This window comes from Kryptolebias marmoratus, linkage group LG22, assembly GCF_001649575.2.
Source record: "Kryptolebias marmoratus isolate JLee-2015 linkage group LG22, ASM164957v2, whole genome shotgun sequence".
Lineage (NCBI taxonomy): Eukaryota > Metazoa > Chordata > Actinopteri > Cyprinodontiformes > Rivulidae > Kryptolebias > Kryptolebias marmoratus.
This window is the reverse complement of record NC_051451.1, coordinates 19,533,074-19,554,804: the sequence shown is the minus strand read 5'-3', so window position 1 is coordinate 19,554,804 and position 21,731 is coordinate 19,533,074. Positions and strand designations below refer to the sequence as shown.

The following is a 21,731-nucleotide window of genomic DNA, read 5'->3' as shown; positions in this document are numbered from 1 at the left end:
AACAAAGGTGTAATCTGAAAGTTTAGACTCTCCAACATCTCCTGATAATCAGCTGTGTGACGCAGTTTTTAAAATACTGCCCGTGAATTATGACCCATATCAAATCCTTTTCCGACTGGGAGTAAGGCTGCAACAGTGGGGTTTTCATCTTATAATGAAATAAGACAGATTTTATTTAACTCAGTAAACAAAACTAAACATTTGTGTGTATTAAAAACCCCAAAACACTTACACAAACGTGAATAAATATGTAAGCTGTATGTACATTATTAGTAAAGTTTATGTAATAAAGGTCTCTCATGTCTCCAGCTCAAGTCCCTTCCATGACTTCGCTGCGTTCCTCTTGTACCGCTCCAACTCCTGAAGACAGACACAAACAAGAGAAGGAATATAAATCTGTTTGAGACACTTAGAATAATTCGAACTTTAAAAAAAAATTCACAACTTCACAAGCAGAAAAAAACAAAACAGATTGTAGAACAGAATCACGAGATACACTTAGGTGAATTAAAACAGAACAAATTTCTAAATAAAACTGTTTTGAATTCTATTTTTTCCCCTCTTTCCTGTATTTTTACTTGTAATAGTGATAATAATTAGTATTATACACACTGGTTATCAACATATCTGATTACAGTTGTCTCAGTTAATGCCTTTTATTTAAGAGTTGCCTCTTTTCCTTTACTGGATACAATTAAAAAGTGTTGAATTTTATAAAACGGTAAGATGTTTTACTCCAGACTGGATGGTTTATGCAGCTTATTCTTCTGGCTCCTCAGACCTTTCACGTCACGTAACGTTCAGTAACAAAGAAAAAAAAAAAAGAGGAGGCTGAAATCAGGTGAGCGTCGCTCGGAGATAACGGAGCAATTTGTGTTCGGCAGGTTACTGCAGTTCAGCTGGCAGAGTGGAACCACAACTTGGAGACACATAATCTGTGATTTTTATGACTACAGGATATTATTACAGTCATTTAACCATCACGGAAACTCTGCTGAGCTCGGGGTTACTGTGGGACAAAAGGTTACTTTGGAGCAAACTTCTTCACAAAAACACGAAGAAGAGAAAAAAGACATGAGAGGAGTTTTATTTAGGGCAGCTTAACATCTACAAGAGAAAGAGTGTTTTTCTTTATTAACACGCTTTAGATAAGTCATAAACTCTGGGTATTTATAACATATTCTGACCTCTGTACGAGTGTAACATCTGTATATTATCTTAGGGAACAGCCCAACCTTTCTCCACTCTGTTTAACGGGATTTAAACAAAAATCAAAGTTGTAAAAATTGTTGCATGTCTGGCTAAATGTGTTTTATTTAGATGCGGTAAATTCAGGGTTGGCAGCTTTATATGAGATTTGTATTTATGATAGAGCAGTAAAAATAATAATAACAATAACAATAATAATAATAATAGTAAAACCTATCATGGTAACAATGATAAAAAGTTACCAGAAGGGATAAAAAGTTCCCATCTGTTAATAATAAACGTGCAGAAACTCATCTAATCTAAATGTATCGTTCTAAAAACTGTCACTGAGATATTTATCTCTTCTGTTTCTCTTTAAAAGCTCTTATAATTTCTTATCTATCGATGCTTGCCGTCCTTGACACAAAAAACAAAGTTCAGGGACGCACTGCAGAGCTAAGTGAGCAGAAAGTATTGATGAGCTGTATAGTTTGAGTAAAAGCGGGTTATTCGATGTGTTTTCTTGCAGCCGTCGTAGAGGTGAGGTACAGACATTACCTGGTCTTTTTGGGCTCTCATGGCATCGATCTGAGGCTCACTGTACTGCGGGTCTTTGGCTGGATCCTTCAGTTCCCTTTGCTCACTGACGCCCTGCACACAGAAAAGTCCCTCAAATCCACTGAAAACTAAACGCTGCTCTGGTTAATGTATGACAAACTTATTAGGGAGGAACTCAGACTTTAATCTGAGACCTCAGAGACGAAATCTGCCTCACTTTTCAGTTCTGAAATGGATAAATGAGAGCGAATTACCTCACTGGGAAAGACTCTCTCATACACTTTCTTCCAGAGATCTTTGGGGTTTTTGGCGTGCAGAGACGTTATATCCACATCAGTAACAGGAGGGGAACCTAAAGTCGTGGGAACAATATTTTAGACAGTCTCACACGATCCTGTTCATTTCAAGCTATAGGTTGGATCAAAATATGGAGTTTACGGTAAAATAACGGATCAAGTTCCTTTAAATGCATTACTGTATCAGGCCAGTAGGTGGCGCTGTGCTCACCTATTTGGCTGAAGGAGTCAGAGCCTGTTGAAATGATGAGAGGCTTTCCGGGGTCACACGAAACAGTTTTCCTTTAAAACAAAAAAAAAAACAAAAAAAAAAAAGAGAGAACAACAAAGGAAAAGAAAACATTAAACAACCACAGAGCATAAATACCAACAACTATTTATTTTGCTTGCTAAAAGTGTGCCCTCTGCATATATTTACACCAACTAGATTTTAGGTTTTTTTGTAAAACACAAAAAAGAAAATGACTGCATCTTATACAATTTGATAAATTCTAAACAACATTAATAGAAAACCTAACAAGTACGTGCTGAGACTGACGTAACACTTTCTACTTTTACTCCTTTTTATTGCTTTGTGTTTCTCTCCTCACCCTCTGTCCAGGCCAAACGCCAGATGGGAGAAGAAGCTCTTGGTTTTTGACATCAGGCTCTCTGATTTATTGCTTGTGAACTAATAAAAGATCAGATGCGATGAAAACAAAAGCAACGGAATGTAACAGTAGTTAGGTGACGTTCGGCACATTTAAACTTGCAGCAAGTGCACTTACGATCAGAGAGGCGGCGTAATAATGGGCAACAAAGCGCAGGGTTTTACTGATCACTTTCTTCTTATCAGAGTCAAACTCCTGAAAACATAGTTGGAGAAAATAAATCCTCTTACTCTAAAAGTTTCACAGCAGTTACACGACACAGGATGTAATTTATCTGTTTTACCTGAAAGAGGTCGTATTTGCTGCCGATGATGAGCAGCGGGACAGGAAAGGGACTGACCAGCTCTCTGTCCTGTGGGAAGAATCACAGCTAAATCCTAAACAGTGCACTTAAAAACCCCTCCTACACATCTGATCTTTTAAACATTGAGATTTACTTTCTTAGTAAAAAAGCAGCTTTTACTCTTTGTTGTGACTGCTGGACTTTTCACATCTCACTTTGTGAATTATTAACATCTCAAAGTCTGAGACAAGAATTCTTTCACGCACCTGCTGAACTCTGTGCTACAATACAAAAACCAGGCAAATAAAGCAGCACGAACAGGAGCTCAGGTCTTACGGGGTAGTCTTTAGGTAGGACTCGAGCTGCCGACTGAACTGGCTTCTGGTGTCTGGCTCCAGGTTTGGACTTCTGAGCTTGCTGCGCCTGAGAGAAGACTCGTTCCAGCTGAGTCTGTGCTGCCTGTAACAGCTTCTCCATGGTCCCCCACAGAGAGTTGGGCTTAGACAGGTCCAGAAGGAGGATGACAGACAGGGACCTGAAAAGAGACGGATATTATGGCCCTGTGCTGTAGCAGGACATGTGAAGGAAAATGCTACATATTTGCTGATATGGCTCTGCTGCTCGAAGCCTATTTCTGTAAAGTTCACAGAAAAGAATAACCAACCTAATGTTGGCAGGCGTGATGGGAATCTGGATCAAGTCTGACAAAGAAGTCCCTCCACCCAGCTCCCAAAGGTGGGCAATGTCTTTGGGCTGAAAGAGAAAAATATTAGACTATCAGTTGTATCGTACAGGTTTTCAACAACCAACTAAAACAGGCTTCAATAATCCACAAATTATATCCTGAACAAAGGTTTCAGCTCTGATCGTCAAAATTACTATCAAGGTGACAAACCAAGTAAAAAAAGGCCAGATTTCCAAAAGGGGCAATGTTAAAGATAGCCAATTCTACTATGTCAAAGCAAGACTCCTCTTAGAGGCAGCAGCTAAAGCCTGGATGATCACACCCTTAGTCAACTATGAGCAGATATAGTAAAACAAATATTAAAAAAAACACGTTGAAGAGTCTGAGAAAGTCCAAGACTGCCAGCCTTACTGTGTTGTGTCCCCGGGCCCGTCTGCCAAAGGTGTATTCAAGTGCCAGAGTTGGCTTAGGTGGTTCATCCCTTCAGGGGGAAAAGAAACAATATTATTTACAATCACCAACAATTTTTTATTTAAAAGATGTCAGCACATTTAGTCTTTGGGTGCTTTTAGTCTACTATTGGCAAGCAGATGAACACTTTCCAAACCATTGAATGCTTCCTAAAGGCAAAAACCTATTAGTTTTATCTCTCCAAGTAGTTCAGTTTTAGTGTATAACTAATTAGATACGCTGAGGCTGAATTTTGAATAGAAAATTAGCTCAAACCCACCTGTCAAGGCATCTAAGGAGAATGGACGTTTTACCCTGAAAAAGAGGGATTAAGCTTACTAACTTTAATGTATTTAGCTGGTTTTGTTGTTTGTATACAGTCTTTTTTCCTTAAGCAAAGAAATAGTTTGTCTAGCATCATATTAAACGTACCCCAGCTTTGCTCCCCATCAAAAACACGGTCCTCTCGCTGACCGTGTCCCCTCCGTCCTCCTCTGCTGCTCCGCTCTGTCGACTCTGAGCCTCCGCCGCGGCCAGCTCCCATAATGTGTCGGAGCTGCAAAATATGACATAAACATCGAACCGTTCAATAAAAACACCCCACTGACCCAGAGACAGTGTTATAGTGTAGTAAGAGTCGCATACTTTACGATTCTTACCTTATTTTTGCCATGAAACTTGATGTTCTATTATGCTAACATGCTTAGCTAAGAGGGAAGAGCGCCACTGCAAGCGTTGCCAGAGTAACGGCGCTTCTGTAGTCCGTTACGTCCGCGTAGGCATTATGGGAAATGTAGTACATATTTGTTAAGCAAAGAGGAGACGATTGCGCTAAAGACCACAACTTTTATTAGTTTGTTCAAAGATTCTTCATACATACAATATTCAATATTTATGTTACAAACATAAATTTTATAATTCAAGGCAAAATGCATCAAATGTAATGACTTTTGGACAGAAAAAACTGTTTTGATGTAACAGCTGTACTGCTGGCAAACTAATAAAATAACATGGTTGCTTTTACAGAATATGCAGTTATTTTTTTATAATGTCAACCAGAAGGAAATGTCCAAGTACTGACTGTCACTTTGCAGAATTCAGATTCCAGGTTACTGAAAAAGTCAACATAATATTTTAAATTACATTTGATAAAATACTGAATATAAAATAATGGCATCCAGCGTAAAGGACGGGTTTCTTCAGGTAGTGTAAAGAGATTCACTTAATAAAAACCTGTAAATAGTGATGATCTTCTGAATGTTTTTGCTCAGAAGTGTCTGAACAACTGCAAATAAAACGATAACCAATAGTCTCCTTCCTGATTAACAAAATTCATTAAATTCATAGTCATGTCATGACTTTTTTCTTGGCTCATCAGAATAGGGTACATTTTCCAGCAGAAGGCTTTCTCGAGGCCGAAGCACTGTCAGACAGGGAGAGTGAGAAAAAGATTGTTACACAACATATCGTTAAGTACACACAGAGAAGATTTGATCTCTGCTATACGCTACATTTGTTGAACAAATGTAGTTTAGCGACATTTTTAAGATTAGAATAAAGAAGTCTTGCCGTACAGAGTTTGTTTTCTCCAACATGTTCCACTTGGAGCACATTCTTCCGCAGGATAGTTTCTACATCAGACCCCAATTTGATCATCTGTAAAAACAAACAAAAGCAGGACACACAATAACATGCCCCGGGTTTTACTTTAACCCGTTTAAGAAACAGGTTATAAAGGTCACTGAGCATTGCACAAAAAGATTAAATGCCCTCATTCAACTCTAGCAATACCCAACTGTTTTGTGTCTTAGTTAAAGTTTAAATTTGCAGTTTTTCTAAAAAAAAAAAAAAAAAGATAAGAGCAGAACACAGTGAAAGTCAATTTCAATATTAAACTTTTTTTCTACTGGCCTAACATCTTTGATGTGAAAGTTTACAGCTGACCTGCAGGATGACATGTACAGACAGATCCAAACTGATTTTTACCAACGTTATTCAAGCATATAATGCATAATTTACCCCCAAGATAGAGTATGTAACTCTCTTTTAAATAAATATTTCCTATACTATTTCCTTCCAACACTACTGTATGACAGAAAAAAAACTTCAGCTGCAGAAACAGTGGTGATGAAGAGCTATTTAGTAAAATAGGAGGTATTTGCAAATCTAATACATTAAAGTAATAATGCTAATAAAAAAGTCTCTGTACCTGCTGAATATTTTCCTCTGACATTTCATTTTTATTTTTCTTGAATTCCTCATTGATCTTTAACCTTGCAGCTTTAAAGGGAAAAAAGAACAGACATTAGATTAGATTAGTCTTCAACGCATGCCTTAAATCTTCTGATGTTTGGTACATAAAGTCAATATAAATGCAAGACAAATATTTTCCTCGACAGAGAATTAAATCATCCTGCTTTGTAACTCACCCAGCAGTGCTCTTTCGTCATCTCTGAATACATCAAGTCTTGTTCTGTGGAGCTTTTTAAACACGCCTAAAACCTGCATTTATACACAAAAAATATTTACTTCAGAGATCAGACAGATGGTAATGCAAAATGTTGGTAATGGAAATAGTTTTGGTAACTTAATATATAACGTGCATAAAACTAAATTCTTTAAAAAAAAACAGCTTATGAAGCTAAAGACAACAATGTTTTATTAAAATTCACGTTAGGAAACAATCATTTTTTACCCTCACCTTCAAACGAGTGCCCATGTTGAAGTTTTTGTGCTCACTTCCGGGATAGGTGCTGCGTTGACCAATCAGCCGAGGATTTGAAATGACGCGCTGCTTTGTGACCAATCAGCGTTCGGCGAGGATTCTCTGAACCAAAAGTGGCTGCGCTCCCCCTGCAGCTCATCTGCGCCAACATGGCGGATGAAACGACGAAGGCGCAGACTGCCCAACCGGGTGGAGACACAATATTTGGGAAAATTGTACGCAAAGAGATACCGGTCAACCTACTTTATGAGGACGATTTGGTATGTATTTAAAACGTTTGTTTAGTAGCACAGCTTTAGCTAGCAGCTGGTAACACAGAAGGAGACGTTGGTTAGCTTTATGCTAGCTCTGCACAGCCTTACCTAGACGTCTCTGTCATGCCATGTAGAAGTTTTTTAAAGCCAATTTAACAAGCCGAGAAAGCATTTAAACATGCAGTCTTCAGAGAAATGAGCTATGAACTCAAAACAAGTACTTAAAATAGTCTGGAAATAGTATTTTGTGCGTGGCTGTGTGATTGCTCCTTCTTCTGCAGCTGGAGTTGCCTTAGAGTGAGATCTGCTAGCTGTTAGTAAAATATGCATTTCACCATGATGCAGCAGAACTCGGACACGTCACAAATATACAGAGAAAACATGACACTCACCTGCAAAAACGCTGTGTGCCAAACAGTAATAGCTTTGCAGCTTTCGTCTTAAAGCCAAGCATGATGTTGCTGCAACTGTTGTGGCCTTATTTGTACTTGGAGTAACAATAAATAGGCAGCCAAAGAGCATGTGACCTCATATTTGTTGCATTATTTCAGTGGTGCATCTGTACCAACTTCCTGCACGTTTCTTATTCGTCTCATTCGTTGTATTTCAGTGTGTTGCCTTCCCTGACATTGCTCCTCAAGCTCCCACTCACATCCTGGTCGTCCCCAAAAAACCAATCGTCCAGCTGTCAGAAGCCGAGGACGGAGATGCTGCAGTAAGTGTGACTCTGAAGCTCCACAGCTAAAACAGGAAGTTTTATCTTTAGTGTAGTTTAAAATGTGTCCACCAGAGGGAGACATTTACACGTTCATTTGTGCACTAAGACTTGAATACCCATGTGTTTTGTTTTGTTTTTTAATAGCTTTCATAAATTTGCTTTTTTTTTACCTTTTAGTTGTTGGGCCACATGCTGATAGTTGCGAAGAAGTGTGCTAAAGATGCAGGCCTGTCTAAAGGCTACAGGATTGTCATCAACGATGGGCCTGATGGTGGCCAGTCCGTCTACCACATCCACGTCCACATCCTGGGTGGGCGCTCTATGGGATGGCCCCCCGGCTAACCTTCACTCTCCTGCTCAGGCCACTGCCACGTTGATGTCCGTCGTTTGACGTCAAGTATTGTCTAAATTCAGAGCGATGTAGCTGTAAAGTGATGTTAATAAAATTCGCAAGTGAACTCTTAAGTTGTCTTTCTTTCACCAGGCTGTTGTGCACTTTTAAACAGCAGCTTAAAAAGGCTTATACAAACTAATAAAACTGCTCTGCTTTCTAAGAATTGCTGTTTCTTTCTTTTTTAAATTTATTTTAAAGCCCTAGTATTAGAATATAGATGAGTCAGTAGTTTGTAGTCATAAAATATTAAAATGTTAGATTGTTTTGGACGTCAGCTTGTGAAAAGATTCAAGCAGTTGAGGCAGTTTAGAACAGACAAAGGGCCTGCGGCATTATTTGCATTTAGTGTCAACAGAAGATTAATTACCTCGAGCGCAGAGGAGCGTACTTCTATTCAGTGCGAACAGCAAACTAAACTCTGAATTTAAAGTGGAACTAAAATGGTTTTTGTTCATGAAGCTAATCAAAACAGCTGCTGTAGTCTTTATTTTTTAAAATCAATCCCATAAAAATTCTAACCAGACAGTCTGTTAAATAAGGAAGGAACTGTTTATATATATATATATATATATATATATATATCATTCTTTTTACATGGTAGCAACAATAAGATGAAAACAAAGACAGGTTCATAGCTCTTGATTTTATTAACAATAAGAACCATTGCTGATAGCTTAACAAATATAAAAATGCTTGAAACATTCACATATTAAAAGAAAATAAATAAAATTGGGTTTTTTTTGTTTGTTTGGTTTCTTTTTTTTTTTTACAAAACTTGGAAAAAAAATACAAAGAACACTGATCTGATGACACATTGACAAAATAATCCTAAATGTACCTAACATTCACAGTCCCCTAAGTTATTTCTGATAAAATGTCAGAGGATGGGGGGAGGGGGGTAAAACATTTAGAGGTTTTTATTTAAACAGTCTTTTCTGATATAAAAAAAACAAACAAATCTGATACCGCTAATCTGCTTCTCATCACTTGAAAGAACCATCTAATGTGCAAAATAAAAAGAATTCTTTAAACGACTACACCTTTTTCTTTGAATCAATGCCCTTCTGTCATCAAGACGGGCACTTTGAGGCATTTCAAATCTGTGTACAGTAAAGACAGAAGCGAATGAACACATACTCTGGTACCTAAAATCCCTATCAGAGTTCTCTAACTTCTAATACACCGCTTTTAATTACTCTAGACACAAACTATAGACTGAGAGAGGTTCAGAAAATGGTCAGTCTCCTTAAAGTAACAAAAGCAGCAAAGTCGTTTAGAAAAAAGTAATGAAACAGTTTGTAATCCTACAGTGCGGCTGCAGCGTCCCCTCATGGTGGAACAGCAGAACAACTGGTCTTTCATATTTTACACTGATATGGAGCCACATTTCCAGCAAAATCCAATGAACTAAAATAAAGAAATAAATCCCACACCCTTATTTAAAATCGCTACGAGGCCTTTTTGAGAGTCGCTCTCATTTCAATGTTGTTTAAAAACTAGAAGCACTCGGAGAGCACAAACCTGCGCCAAGATCCATTAAGTGGCGTCATAATGGGACTGATCAACGATGACATCATCATTATGTGATGTCAGAGCGCAATCCTCTGTCTAGGCCTTAGGGTCATTAAAAAATGGTAGGATCTGGATCGTGACCCTAATAACCACCAAAATTTAATCATTTGCACTTTGTGAGAACCTCAACGTTTCCTGAACGTTTCATCAAAATTGACTTTTTGAGTAATCTTGTGCGCAAACAAACAAACAAACGCAACGGAAAACACGTACCTCCTTGGTGGAGGTCAACGATTCCAGCAGCATTTTTATGTCCAGGTTCAGTTTGTATTTACACACAACTGCAGTGTCCAAATAGGAAGTATTTTATTCCAATGCTGATGCAATAAAATGGAGGTCACATCATATGTGACTGGAAACAAAAAAAGAAAATGGCCAACCCTTGAGTGGATTTACTGTAGCAACAAACTGAACACAGATTATTGATTTATTCTACGTGTGAGCAGTAAATAAAATTCTTTCACTGCACTGAATAAACCTCTTGAATCCTTGATCTGATGACAGAAAATGGCTCTTGACATTCAGAAATAGGCAAAAAAATAATAATTTGAGAAGTGCCTTTATCAAGAAGGACGTTGACTTTGGTGAGTTATTATTAATTAGTGGTTCCGAGGCTGCTACTCCACCGTTTCATATGAGTTGACTCAACACAAACCAAGATGCAGTTATGTCTCGTTGCTTCGCTGCTGCAGGAACAAACTGTGGTTTTTTTACTGGCGGGAAAAAAAGGCAAAAAAGAGAAGTGAACTCAGGCGTGGGGAGGCGTTATAAGTTCATCTGAGATGACTCCATGGACGGTTACAATTAAAAATATATTCATATATAAATAAAACCATGTCATTTTGCTTAATTTCCTAAATAATCTCAAATGTTCAGCATGTAAATGGGGTTTGTCTCAACAGTTTGCGTATTGTTTGATGTATCTTTAGAGAAGTTAGAACATGTTAGTGCTACTTTACAATGCATTCAGCTTCTCTCTGCTGGATGAAACTCATAAGAGAGCATCTTAGGGGGTAACATTGCTACTAGTGAGGAGGAGTTTTATGGCATGATCTAAGTGTGAGGAGGGTCCAGACACATGAAGAAGGCAAGAGGGGGGAAGGAGGCTGTAGGACCACGGAGCTCTGTCCACCTTCAGTCCGTCAGCCAGCACGAGCAGCTGGAAGGTCGGATGTTACTGTTTGTCCATTCCAGTGATATATGAGGGGGTTTTAATGATGAATCAGTTGGGAATTAGAGATTCCTTTAGTTATTTCTTACTTTATAATCATCCTAGAACTGTATAATATGTAGAATGGCCAGTTTTTTTTTGTTTGTTTGTAAACGTGCCTCATTGTGGGGGAACACTGATCACCAGCCACCCGCACTTCAATCCATACTCGTGTTTATTCAAACTTCATCTGAAGGAAACGTCCTGCTCATTTCTGTGCGATGGCCTCCTCCCCGCTCGGCCGCATGCGGCTAAAGGGCAGCCCTACGACTCCCGCTAACCCCAGACCCACGATGGGCTCTCGCGCGCCATCCTCTGTGCCGGCAGAGGAAGACTGGAGCCTGGAGGAGGAAGCTGACCCTGCTGGCCCGGGAAGGATCTCGGGCAGGGGCTCTTTGGCTGGGCTGGTGGCAGAGGGCAGGGATGGTTTGGCAGTTTGGGGCTTGGTCGGGGTGGTGGGGCTGGTCAAGCAGAGGCTGGTCAAGGCATCCAAAGTCCCATCTGGGTCCACCATTACATTGATCACTGAAACAAAACACAGAGAGACAGTGCTGTAAATCTGGGGAGGAGATGAATACATTAAAATAAATGATACTTTAGGAATTAGGCATATTTTACAGTAAAGATTTCCTTTAGATTGTAAACTAAACTATGAAGCCTCACTGTCCTTACAGAAATTAATTAATCCTGAAAAGTTTAAATTTTGCTGCTTTCAGTTTTTATCAGCTCCTCAACTATTAATAAAGCCAAGATGTCTAAAATATCAATAACTAGGTTGAAGGTGTGCCTCCTGCTTTACCTTGAAGCTGCTTCTCCACTCTCTTCAGTTCGAGCAGAATCGAAGAGATTTCCTGAAAAGAAGACAGAAAAAAAGACAAAACTATCACTCTAAGGAACGCTGGGATTGTGTTGTTATTGAATTTGTTCCAACAGACTGGTTTCTGTACCTTGTTGGAGGTTTTAAGGAGAGGTATATCACTCTCTGATTTCAGTTTACTCTCAATTTCATCCCAGTTCCTGTCCTTATTTTTGAACAAGATCCTGTAGAAAAAGCACAGCAAACATTTGGTTTTCAGTGTGTTTTCTTCTCTACATGAAGAAACAAAATGGCATATCGTGGAGTTGATATACTGTGAAAACATTCCGTAATTTGTATTAATATAAAACGAAGATATAACGGGGTATTACTTGATTTTTCCTGCTGTTTTGTCGACAGAGTGTCTGATCTTGGTTGACAGCTGAGACACTGAGTGGATGAGCAGGCTGTCCAACACGGCCTGAAGACAAACAAGAGTGAGAATGTAAACGCGTCACACGGCCTCCTGAAGCTCAAAGCCTCGGAGGCTGATACGTGCGCCGCGGTGGTGTTTGGGTTGGTCCCGCACCTCCTCTCTGTTCCAGGTGCGTCTCCTCAAAGCTCGAGGCTCCCGGCTGTCGGGAGCCAGAGGCTGAAGTTCCACCGGCTTTTCGTTGATTTCCGGCACCTTGTTGGACGTGATAACGGGTGGGATTTTTCGGAATTTGAGGCTCTCGTCAAACACCCGCTCCACCAGCTGGGCAAAGACGGGAAGAGATGAAGAGAAAAGAAGATTTTTATGAGTAATACAATTGTTCTGTTTATAAAAGGTGAGTAAATATGCAAGATTTTGTGAAGTATGGACTTTTCTACTTTGCCAAAGAAAGTTACAACAATTTGATAGTGTTAAAATTAGTGAACTGTTATATAAGCTGAAATAAAAGGAATAAAAGGTGGAGTCTAACACAAGAGTACCTCCCTGAAAGCTATGAAGCAGCAGAGAGGCCGTTTTTTTATCAAAACACAGCAAAGTTGCAATGAAAGCACATGCAGTAAGACCATAATAGAAGAAGAAAATCAGGCACCTTTTTCATGCTCTCCTGTATTTCCGGCTGCGTGGGACGTGCAGGGCCTACCTCTTCCCGGGTGTCGATGGCAGATCCCGGGGTGGTGGCAGCTGTGCTGACGGTGGTGCTGGGCGCCGTGCCGGACGAGCTGACTGAGTCAATCTCACCAGCCACGTCGTGGATCTCACGAGCCAAGATGGCCAAGTCCTTAGCCAGGTCCTGGCTGATCCTGCGCACACAGGGGAACAACCTGTTAATCAGACGGGGCTCTTTTGAGACTCAGGATTCATGGTAACATGCATTAACACTTAAAGATTTCAGTACAAGTTCAGGCAACAATTATATTACCTGGCTATCTCCTCGCTGTGCGCCGTCCAGTCCCTGATGTACTCCTCTTGCTCTTTCATGCGGTGTTTGATCCCTGCTCCACCCGGACCCGACGCCACGCCCGGGCCCGAATTTGCAGTGGCGCCAAGTCTTGAGCCGCGGGCTGGGACGAGGTGATGAGGACGCACGTGAGAGCGAGCTCCCTGTTTTGGAGAATTCCTGCTGGAGCCAAACTCTTCCTCTGAGGTGGAGCCGTACTCTGGCGGCAGACGCCTCCACCTGTTACTACTGGACACTGTGGGTAATTATAAAAAAAATATTTTTTTTACAAAACACTGCAAAGCGTTCTGGTAAAACAGGAGTTATTTGTGAAGCAAATGAAAGCGCTTGTGGACATGAGAGGCTTTGTTGAGGCAGCCTTCAGCCAGTCCTGGTTTAATCGGACAAAAATCAAAAAGTTGCAGGAGTTGTTCTCTCCTCTGGATCAAAACAAAATAGTTTGAATATTAAGTGGTTGTATGGAAAATATACAATATTTAGCAATGAGAACACTACATTAAGCACAGCAAAAACAGCAGTAAAACAAAACACAAACGCTTTTTTACTTTGTCTAAAACAGAAGTAAGTCTGCTACATTTTAAGCTGCTTGGAACAGATCAGACACCAGCTCTGTTAGTGCAGCTCAGATGGGGCATTGCTCAATCAGTCTGTTCAGGGTAAAATGGGGCAAAGTGTTAAAATGTGCGCAACGCTGCATTACTCAATGGATTTAAGGGTGGAGAAACACATTTGGTAGAGCTGGGTCATCATAGTTTAGCTTTATGCGTTTTTGTCATTTAATTACATAAGAGACCACTTTTGTTTCACTTATGAAATATATTTAAAATGTAGGTTTTAGCCCCTGAAGAAGGGAGCAGCCGAAAGAACAACATGTTTTAGTGATCCAAATAAATTAATTAGAAATTTCAGATTTAAGAAGCCTGCAACTCTTCATTTTAATAAGTTGCTATCAGTCTGATGAGCTTTGTTGCAGCTCTTATTGCTGTGACCCAGGTCTGACATGATCACACACGTTCACCGCACACAAACAGTCTAAGTGTTAGTCTTTATGGTTCTGGTACAGTACCCATCAGCTCTTCCTCTGCATCACCACCTGCAGGTTGAAGCTGAGGGCTATCTGGATGATGAAAACCAATGCAAAGTTCATCACAACACAGTGGGACAAAACACTAACACTAACAAAAAAAAGAGTAAGGCACGGTGTCGACTTATTGACTAAATCATTACGCCGCGTACTAAATATTTCTTGGAAAAACCAGATTTATTTTTTCTCTTTTTTTTCCATGAGATTATCTCGGAGGCTTTTCTTCTTTTCTCACCTGTGGGTGAGCAGTATCCAGATGTAGTGGTCTTAGTCTTGGTTTCATTCAGTTTCGACACACTGTTGGCTCTCATCCTTGATGTCAGCCGGTTCTCTGTGGGCGTCGATGAGCGCAGGCCGAGACGTAGAGCCGTCTCTGCTGACAGGCGGGGTGACGAGGCGGAGCTCCGGGTCACCGTGCATTCGGAGTCGCTGCGGGCGGAGATGGAGCCCACGCGGTTCCTCCGGGGCTGAGCCAGCATGTCCAGCCGGGACATTCCCTTCCGACCAGATGGAGGCTTAGAGGTGGAACTTGTGGTGGACACCTCAGAAGCCACGGACACCCGATCTGCATCGGCTAGATCTGTATCAGACGTGTCCCCCAGCCGGGCACGGCGGAGGAGGGAAGCTCTCGTGGGGCGTGGCTGTGGCAGCGAGGCCTGCTTGCTAAGGGAGGAGGCTGTCGCTGCCTGGAGAGTTCTGCTGGTTTTGGAGGCCCCACCGACGGATGTTTTCGTAGACCTGCTATCGAGTTTGGAATAGAGGACATCTTCTGAGCCGCGTTTATGTGTCGAGTTCCCCAAAGGTCCAGAATAGGTCTCCTGGTCTGAAGAAAGAACATCAGAGATTGGGAAGGAAGAGGTCTGGTCATCATCAGTGAGATCCAGAGAATGCTGGCGTGCTCTGGAGGAGGAAGAGGATGGATGAGTAGAGCGGCGAGCGTCAGTCCGAGTGGTTGCTTCGCCTGGTCTACTTTTAGTCTTTCTCTCCAAGCGTTCACGAGCGCTGGCGTTTGCAGTGCTGGTTTTGGAAGCGGTGCTCATGTTGCTTTTTTCCCGGTGCATGCTGCTGAGAGACTTTCTCTTATGCACGCCAGCTGCTGCCTTCCTCTCTGCCTCTCCAGTCACATGACTTGCCGTGCTGGCTGTGTCCACGTCAGATTCAGGAGAGATGGAGTCAGTCCGAGTCGGGAGGCCTGAACTCTGAGCACTTTTACTTTTTTTCTGATCTTGTTTGTTTTCATCTCTGAGTTTAGCCTCGAGGAAGGCCATGACGGCTTCAGTGTCCTTCAGCAGAGTAGCTGTATCCATGCTGCCCACGGAGTCGCTGCGTTCGCGCCCGCCGCTGCCTCTGTTGATGCGAGGGATGAGCTCTGTGGGGACGCTTGAACTGGGCTTCTCAATGGTGAAGCTGCCCTGACGGACAAGAGGCTTCCCAAATTTCTCTCCTGTTTCTGCTGCTCCTGCTCCTCCTCCTTTCCTCTCTTCTGACCTCTTTGTCCGTTCACTGCCGCCAGACGTCCGAACAGAACCCTTAGATGGAGAGGAGGTGGAGCTTTGTTTTCGTTTAGTGGTCATCTCTGCGTTCTCCATGGGGGTTGGGGACTCCCCGTCTCCCTTGTTCTCTTTCTCCTGGGGCTCAGTGTCCTGTTTCTCCCCTATCTCAGACCTCAGCGCTTTGGAAGTGGATTTAGCTCGGGGGTCATCCACGGGGAGTTGGGGGAGGGTCCTGCGCTTACGGTCGGTCAGGCTGGAAGAAGATTCACCTTTGCTGAGAGGTGCAGCCAGATCAAAGGCATCAGCTCCTACACACAAATGAAAACATCTTTAACATAAGATTCAGAATTTTTTGTCTAAATAAAAGCATATATTTAAGATTTTTCAAGAGCTTTAAATCTAAGAAATTTGTTCCATCTTCAAATTTTATCTAAGCCCGTTCTTCTCTTAGATTTAAATGATTACATGCCTCTCTCTTTGTGCAGGAATGTGGCTGCTTCTGCTCCAGAACCTTCTGGGTCTGTCCTGGTGTTATTGGCAGCTAAACTGGCCCACTGAGAGACCCAGCTCGAGTCACCAGGAAGGGCCTGAAGCGACACAAAAAGCGGAGTTAGGCAAAAAGGGAAGAAATAGGATTAAGAGACAGCAATAAAAGACCCTAAATCAGTTACCATCAGTCTAAAGTGGAGAAAAAAAGGGAGCAAATTATGAGAATTTGCTCAACTGAAACCCAACAAATGAAAATTAAGACCAAAGAAATTACTTTAAGGATAATGCAATTTTTTGTTTTTGTTATTAGCTATTAAATGAACATTTATATGATTTTTGGCTGTAAGTATTCCATTGTTTTTATGACATAATGTCAATAAATCATTAAAAAAACAAACATTCAATTGCAGATCAAATACAGTTTAAAAAAAAAGGTTATAGGACAAATCTTCTTGCACTTAAAAACTGAATATGCACACAAATAAAAAGGCAGCTCGAAGGGAGAGTTGGGCTGTCAGCGCAGATACACGCCGTCTCCTCTCTGTTGTGAAACTGCCTGGAGGCCTGAACGTCTTTCCTCATCCCGGCCTGATCTAGGTCACTCTCTGGGACGACAGTGGACTAAAGCGGCCAAGTCGCAGGAGTGACTGTGACTCAACCAGGAATCTCAAAACTACATCTGCCTAACAGAAGAGACAACATGGTCCCCCACCCACCTCCGCAAAAAAAGAGGTGAACACTGCTGTTTAGATTGCGTAAGGAATCAGTCGATGAATAAATGCAACCTTCTAGAGATTACCTCTTTCACGATCTCTCCAGAGTCTTTTCCTTTTTCTTCTCTTTTCAGGTCTGACGAAACCGAGGCACTAGAACTCTCCTGCACACCAAACACCTACAAATACATAAAAATCCATCAGAACTTGACAAAAACTGGTGGAATATTATTATTGTAATTCATCCAAATAGCGTGTGTTGATGTTTTGTATAAATTTTCATTCTGTCTGCAGTATAAACAAGTTCCACTACTATCTTAAAAAAATTAAATAAAACCAGTGCTCTCAATATAAGCTCTATAAAACTTATCAATCTATTGGTTTCTTGGGGGGAAAAAAGAAAAGCAACAAGCCAAATAAGCTGTTGTTTATTCAAGATGTTAATCTTCACAGTTGCACTTTTTATGTAAATGAAACGAGCAGAAATAACACAAGCAAATTACAAAAGGGAGCAGAGAGCGAGCGTAGACAGCTGTGAGCAGAGAGCCACTTAGTGTGTCAGCTAATTACAGGAATTAGAATAACAACACTTCCAGTTTACAATGTAAAGCATGCAGATTCACATGAGAAATATAGCGCTTTAATTATTTCACTGCTTGTCCTAAGATAACACCTGCAGAAAACACATAAAAGGACATGAGCTTTCTGTAAAATTCTAATTTTGTGTTATGCTAAAACTTAATAGCCCACTGGCAACTGTTTAACCTCTTAAAATAAACTACCCTCAAACTTTCACTTACTATAGGAATCCATTTAAACTAATTTTGTTTTGCCCCAGTGAGTAATTATTTCTCTGAGTCCCACGCTGACTAAAACCATGACTTTCAAATTGTACTTCTTCATCCCTTTCAGTTTCTGGAACTATGAAAGAAAACTGCTTCGAGTGAGGAGCGGCAGCAAGAAAACTGATGGTTTTTCAGCCTCCCTGCAGCACTGTTTAATAAAACAGGACAGTGGGCTGATGGAGCACATTACTCCGGGTTATTACAGGAGCGTTAGGTGTACCTGCGGGACGGAGAGGATGAGTGGTGGCCGAGCACGGCCGCAGAAAGATGACGGCGCTGTTTTAGTGGCAACAACACCAGCTGGTCACAAAGGACTCATTAACATAAAAGTGCCAACGAAGCAGGTTATAAAGACACCATTAACCTTTCTGTGGGTTTGGTTGGATTCTTCTCTTTAAAATTACAGCAGAATAACTTTAAATGATGTGCTGCTTTGTCCTTTTGCCAACTGTTTTTATGGCGAGTTTGGCAAATAAAGCTATATACAGTTTTTTTGTTTTGTTTTCATAGGATTTATGTGATGAAACTCTTCTAAGCTTGTATAAAATATGAGCAATCCCACATCACCTTCCCCAGAAGAGTTCAAAAGACTTCATTACGCTGCTGTACACTCAGAGAAAAACATATTTTTGTGGCAACTTTTAAGATGATGATCAAATATATTTACAGTGATAAATTACAATTTAGACTACAGTCTAATGAGGCTCAACAGGACAAAACAGGAAATAGTCTCACGCTTCTAAGAACAAAAATGGTAATTTAGAAGTTGATCAGAGAAGAGAGTTTTGCAAAACAAAACAAAAAGGGAAACTTCTCTTTTAACAAATTATTGCTGATGTTTAAGCCATAAATTCAGAATTAACTGTTTTCTTTGTAGCTGAATTTGGTGATTGTATATATTTCTAAAGTGCAAACGCTGATGCAAACAAACATCTTTTGTTAGGATCACTAATAAATTTTACAAAAATAAAAAATAAAAGCAGGGAATTCATGTTTTGTAAAAGATCTTTTCATTGCATATTTTTGCGAACGTCTTTAAACGCAACTACCTTGTCAATCATGCGCCTGGCCTCCTCTTCTTCTGGGTTTCTGTTCTCCAGTTCGATAGTGTAAGTCCCCTTATCGCTGTGGTCGTCCTCTGCCTCACCCCCGGTGGTTCCTGCGGTTCTACCAACGATTGAGGCGTCCTCACTGGGAGTTGTGGGGCTGCCAGTCGCCAGCCCGGTGCTGGCTGAGCTCCGACCGATACTTTGGTCCTCTGACCGCTGCTTGAGGAGCACACGGGCAGCTGTTGGGGCGCCTGCAGCCACCGTAGCTGATATAGGAGCTGGGACCTTACCTGGAAAGTCAACACAGTGTTTTTTTTGATAGCTGCATTTCTTCAAAGTGTCAAGTTAAAGTAACAACTTCTCACTATATTTGCATTTTGTGCCTTTATGTTCAAAACTCTACAGTATTCTGCCATTACAGTGATTCTGGTTTTAATGTTTTTCAACATGACAAGAGGTAGTTTATCACACACATCACTTTACATTTACCTGAGTCTGAGGCCATAGCCGCAGAGGTGGAGATACTAAACACCTTCGGGTGAGAGGGAGGCTGAGGACACAGTCCTTCCCCGCTGGCTCCTCCCCCCAGCAGGGGAGCGGTCTGGGAAAACGAATACGACCGGCGCTTGCGAGGGTTTTCCTCGTCGTAGAACTCGATCATGAAAGCCGTACGGGTGCCAGTTGTCCTGGTCCCGCTCACAGTGGCGTTCGGCCCTCCCGCTCCTCCACCCACGTGGTTGTGCGCTGTCTTTAGGCGTTCCTCGAGGGCTTGTCGGCGAGTGGCAAAACGCAGCCCCAGCCCGTTCTCTGAGTCACTCTGGGTGCCATCCTCATGTTTGCTGCCTACTGAGACACAAAATAAAGACAACTTTGTTAACTTGTATGGTTCTTTACAAACAATAACAAATAGTTGGGAGCAAATATAAAAATCCTGCACATGACATTGTGCAATTAACTATTAAATTAATCTGTTTGCTATAAACTGGAGCCTGTTTATAAACTACTTACATGTAGAAAGTTAGCTTAGCCAACATCATTACGTTCATATTTACACAACTCCATAGCAACAGAAAACAACTGTTGATTCCATACAACACTGCTTTACATGGGTAGTTGTTCAGATGTTTACTTCATTTAAGCAATCAGTAAAAAGGAAGAAAACAAAAGCTCCACACAAACCACTACCCAACATTGACCTGCCCAACATCTACAACAAAAAACACATCAGCAAACATTCACAGCCCAAATCAACAACAAACCTTCAGCTGAGTCTAATGATCCAACCATCAAAGCAGGCTCTAACCGCACATCATCTGATTTACCTACCACACTACTGCGGCCTCACATTTTCATTTGTCTGGGTTGATTCAGCAAGTCTGCGACTAAAAACAGCGTGGCACACTAATCCAGCCGTGCCACCCACACGACTGCTGGCCCAGTCGACTTCACCGGTTGTGAGTTAAGAGAGGGGGAGGGGAGGAGGAAGACATGGAGGGGGAATCGGAGTACAGGGCTGGATGTGTGTGTGTGGTGGTGGGTGGAGGGGATAGGAATAGAGGAGGAGGGGAGGCGAGAAAAAAAAAAGGGATAGAAAAAATAGGGGCGCCTGAAAAGGGAAGGCGGTTGGGGGATGTGAGAAGAATAGGGTTGGATGGGAAAGAGCGACTGGATTAAGTGGGAAAAAACCCCACAAACAATAAAGAAGGCTCAAGATTTAATATGTTGCTACTTAAGTTGAAAACCTCTCAAACAACCAATCACGCCCAACTTGTCAAGTGAATATTTAACATTACCATACTGGGGTTTCATAAGAAAAAATAAAAAGATGGAACCAGTTTTCACTTTCCAGATCCTTTCCCCTCCAAAGCATGAAAGCACTAAATCTGCTCCATGACTTTCCCAAACCTGATCAACCCAAAAGCAGAGCTCATACATGCCTGATATCTTTACTGTAAGAAACTACACAAGGAGTAACAATTTAAATTGCTGGAAAACATGAGATCCTTTAAACTGCGCATAATAATTTTACTTTTTTACTTCTGCAACAAAGCTCTGTGTGGTGAACTGAAACACTATATTTGACATCTGTCTGAATGAAGGTTAGGGGAGGTCCTATAAAAGTTTAAACAATGTTTGCTTACACTGGGAAGTTCCTCGGAAGAAAGAAAAATGGTTATGAAATTTAATTTAATGCAATAAAGGTACACCACATCTCAGTTGGAATAAATTTACAATGTAGAAACAGGTTCATGTTGCCATTTTTATACTTTTGGGTGCACTGATAAGCCTGCAGTAACAAACCTGGTGTCACATTTCAGCACGATACATAATAAAAAGTAATGTTAAAGAAAAAGGGTATTCCACTACTTGAGAAAAAATGTCAGCATATGCTAGCATTTCTTATTTCTTTTGCTACTTTTTTAAATTAACTCCCACAAGATACCTACATTTGCATATTAAAATGGTTACATTGACTCCGTGGCTCATTTGTCACATTTCACTTCTCCACCTTTTCTGTCTTTAATCATAGTTTGACGAGTAAAAAAAAAAACCCAAAAGGATAAACTTCATCAAACAGAAGAATGCATGGAAGGAATGAGAACATAAAGCAGCAGAGTGTTACAGAGGGTTGAGCAGATCAGCAGATAAGCAGACAGACAGAGAAGCAGGTCTTTCATTCTGTGTGTCCAAGACAAAGACGCCCTTAACAGGGCCGGAGGACAACAGAGGTTTCTGTGAGAGTCCGGTGCACTGTACCGGTCGCTCCAACATGACTCACAGTGGAGCTGTCTGCATACACACAACTGAACAATTGAAACATGGAT

At 41.2% G+C, this 21,731-nt stretch overlaps 4 protein-coding genes across 12 annotated transcripts in view; 1 reads left to right on the top strand and 3 right to left on the bottom strand.

Annotated features, from left to right (window-relative positions):
* Positions 1 to 226: 226 nt before the first annotated feature.
* On the bottom strand, positions 227 to 7,705 carry dync2li1 (dynein, cytoplasmic 2, light intermediate chain 1). 2 transcript variants are annotated; one of them, XM_017431747.3, is made up of 13 exons: positions 7,482 to 7,705; positions 4,543 to 4,666; positions 4,391 to 4,425; positions 4,072 to 4,141; positions 3,640 to 3,728; positions 3,312 to 3,510; positions 2,976 to 3,044; positions 2,810 to 2,887; positions 2,633 to 2,712; positions 2,254 to 2,324; positions 2,001 to 2,098; positions 1,747 to 1,839; positions 227 to 360 (listed from the first exon to the last, which is right to left on the bottom strand). In XM_017431747.3, exons 1-13 carry the CDS (start codon positions 7,541 to 7,543, stop codon positions 298 to 300), a joined length of 1,131 nt encoding a protein of 376 aa, XP_017287236.1. In that variant the 5' UTR covers positions 7,544 to 7,705; the 3' UTR covers positions 227 to 297. The 2 variants fall into 2 exon arrangements, with proteins under 2 accessions (XP_017287236.1, XP_017287245.1); XM_017431756.3 differs by lacking the exon at positions 7,482 to 7,705 and adding an exon at positions 4,770 to 4,925.
* On the bottom strand, positions 4,942 to 6,953 carry lyrm7 (LYR motif containing 7). The gene is made up of 5 exons (XM_017431778.3): positions 6,812 to 6,953; positions 6,540 to 6,612; positions 6,320 to 6,390; positions 5,685 to 5,766; positions 4,942 to 5,533 (listed from the first exon to the last, which is right to left on the bottom strand). Exons 1-5 carry the CDS (start codon positions 6,827 to 6,829, stop codon positions 5,463 to 5,465), a joined length of 315 nt encoding a protein of 104 aa, XP_017287267.1. The 5' UTR covers positions 6,830 to 6,953; the 3' UTR covers positions 4,942 to 5,462.
* hint1 (histidine triad nucleotide binding protein 1) lies at positions 6,951 to 8,265 on the top strand. The gene is made up of 3 exons (XM_017431766.3): positions 6,951 to 7,095; positions 7,700 to 7,804; positions 7,985 to 8,265. The coding sequence occupies exons 1-3, from the start codon at positions 6,985 to 6,987 to the stop codon at positions 8,147 to 8,149; spliced, it is 381 nt and encodes a 126-aa protein (XP_017287255.1). The 5' UTR covers positions 6,951 to 6,984; the 3' UTR covers positions 8,150 to 8,265.
* A 564-nt stretch (positions 8,266 to 8,829) lies between these two features.
* cep170aa (centrosomal protein 170Aa) overlaps positions 8,830 to 21,731 on the bottom strand; it is a 35,239-nt gene continuing 22,337 nt past the window's right edge. The window contains exons 11-23 of one of the 8 annotated variants that reach the window (XM_017431241.3): positions 19,396 to 19,752; positions 18,907 to 19,196; positions 17,099 to 17,191; positions 16,280 to 16,397; positions 14,553 to 16,118; positions 14,300 to 14,350; positions 13,195 to 13,468; positions 12,865 to 13,096; positions 12,369 to 12,536; positions 12,172 to 12,260; positions 11,931 to 12,024; positions 11,783 to 11,834; positions 8,830 to 11,508 (exon numbers count right to left, since the gene is read on the bottom strand). In XM_017431241.3, the coding sequence (XP_017286730.1) occupies positions 11,192 to 11,508; positions 11,783 to 11,834; positions 11,931 to 12,024; positions 12,172 to 12,260; positions 12,369 to 12,536; positions 12,865 to 13,096; positions 13,195 to 13,468; positions 14,300 to 14,350; positions 14,553 to 16,118; positions 16,280 to 16,397; positions 17,099 to 17,191; positions 18,907 to 19,196; positions 19,396 to 19,752 (3,701 nt within the window). In that variant the 3' untranslated portion in view covers positions 8,830 to 11,191. The remainder of the gene's footprint in view (positions 11,509 to 11,782; positions 11,835 to 11,930; positions 12,025 to 12,171; positions 12,261 to 12,368; positions 12,537 to 12,864; positions 13,097 to 13,194; positions 13,469 to 14,299; positions 14,351 to 14,552; positions 16,119 to 16,279; positions 16,398 to 17,098; positions 17,192 to 18,906; positions 19,197 to 19,395; positions 19,753 to 21,731) is intronic. The other 7 variants (XM_017431285.3, XM_017431268.3, XM_017431260.3 and 4 more) reach the window with 7 other exon arrangements.

Bases quoted from the DNA above. Each gene is read 5' to 3' on its own strand.
- hint1 (XM_017431766.3), top strand. From the start codon at position 6,985: ATGGCGGATGAAACGACGAAGGCGCAGACTGCCCAACCGGGTGGAGAC. The intron at 7,096-7,699 runs GTATGTATTTAA...GTTGTATTTCAG, and splicing joins TACTTTATGAGGACGATTTG to TGTGTTGCCTTCCCTGACAT. The intron at 7,805-7,984 runs GTAAGTGTGACT...TTTACCTTTTAG, and splicing joins CCGAGGACGGAGATGCTGCA to TTGTTGGGCCACATGCTGAT.
- lyrm7 (XM_017431778.3), bottom strand. The intron at 6,391-6,539 runs GTGAGTTACAAA...TTCCCTTTAAAG, and splicing joins TGACGAAAGAGCACTGCTGG to CTGCAAGGTTAAAGATCAAT. The intron at 5,534-5,684 runs GTACGGCAAGAC...CCTGTCTGACAG, and splicing joins TGTTGGAGAAAACAAACTCT to TGCTTCGGCCTCGAGAAAGC.
- dync2li1 (XM_017431747.3), bottom strand. From the start codon at position 7,543: ATGCTTGGCTTTAAGACGAAAGCTGCAAAGCTATTACTGTTTGGCACA. The intron at 4,426-4,542 runs GTACGTTTAATA...CCTCTTTTTCAG, and splicing joins TGATGGGGAGCAAAGCTGGG to GGTAAAACGTCCATTCTCCT. The intron at 1,840-2,000 runs GTAATTCGCTCT...TTCTGTGTGCAG, and splicing joins AGAGAGTCTTTCCCAGTGAG to GGCGTCAGTGAGCAAAGGGA.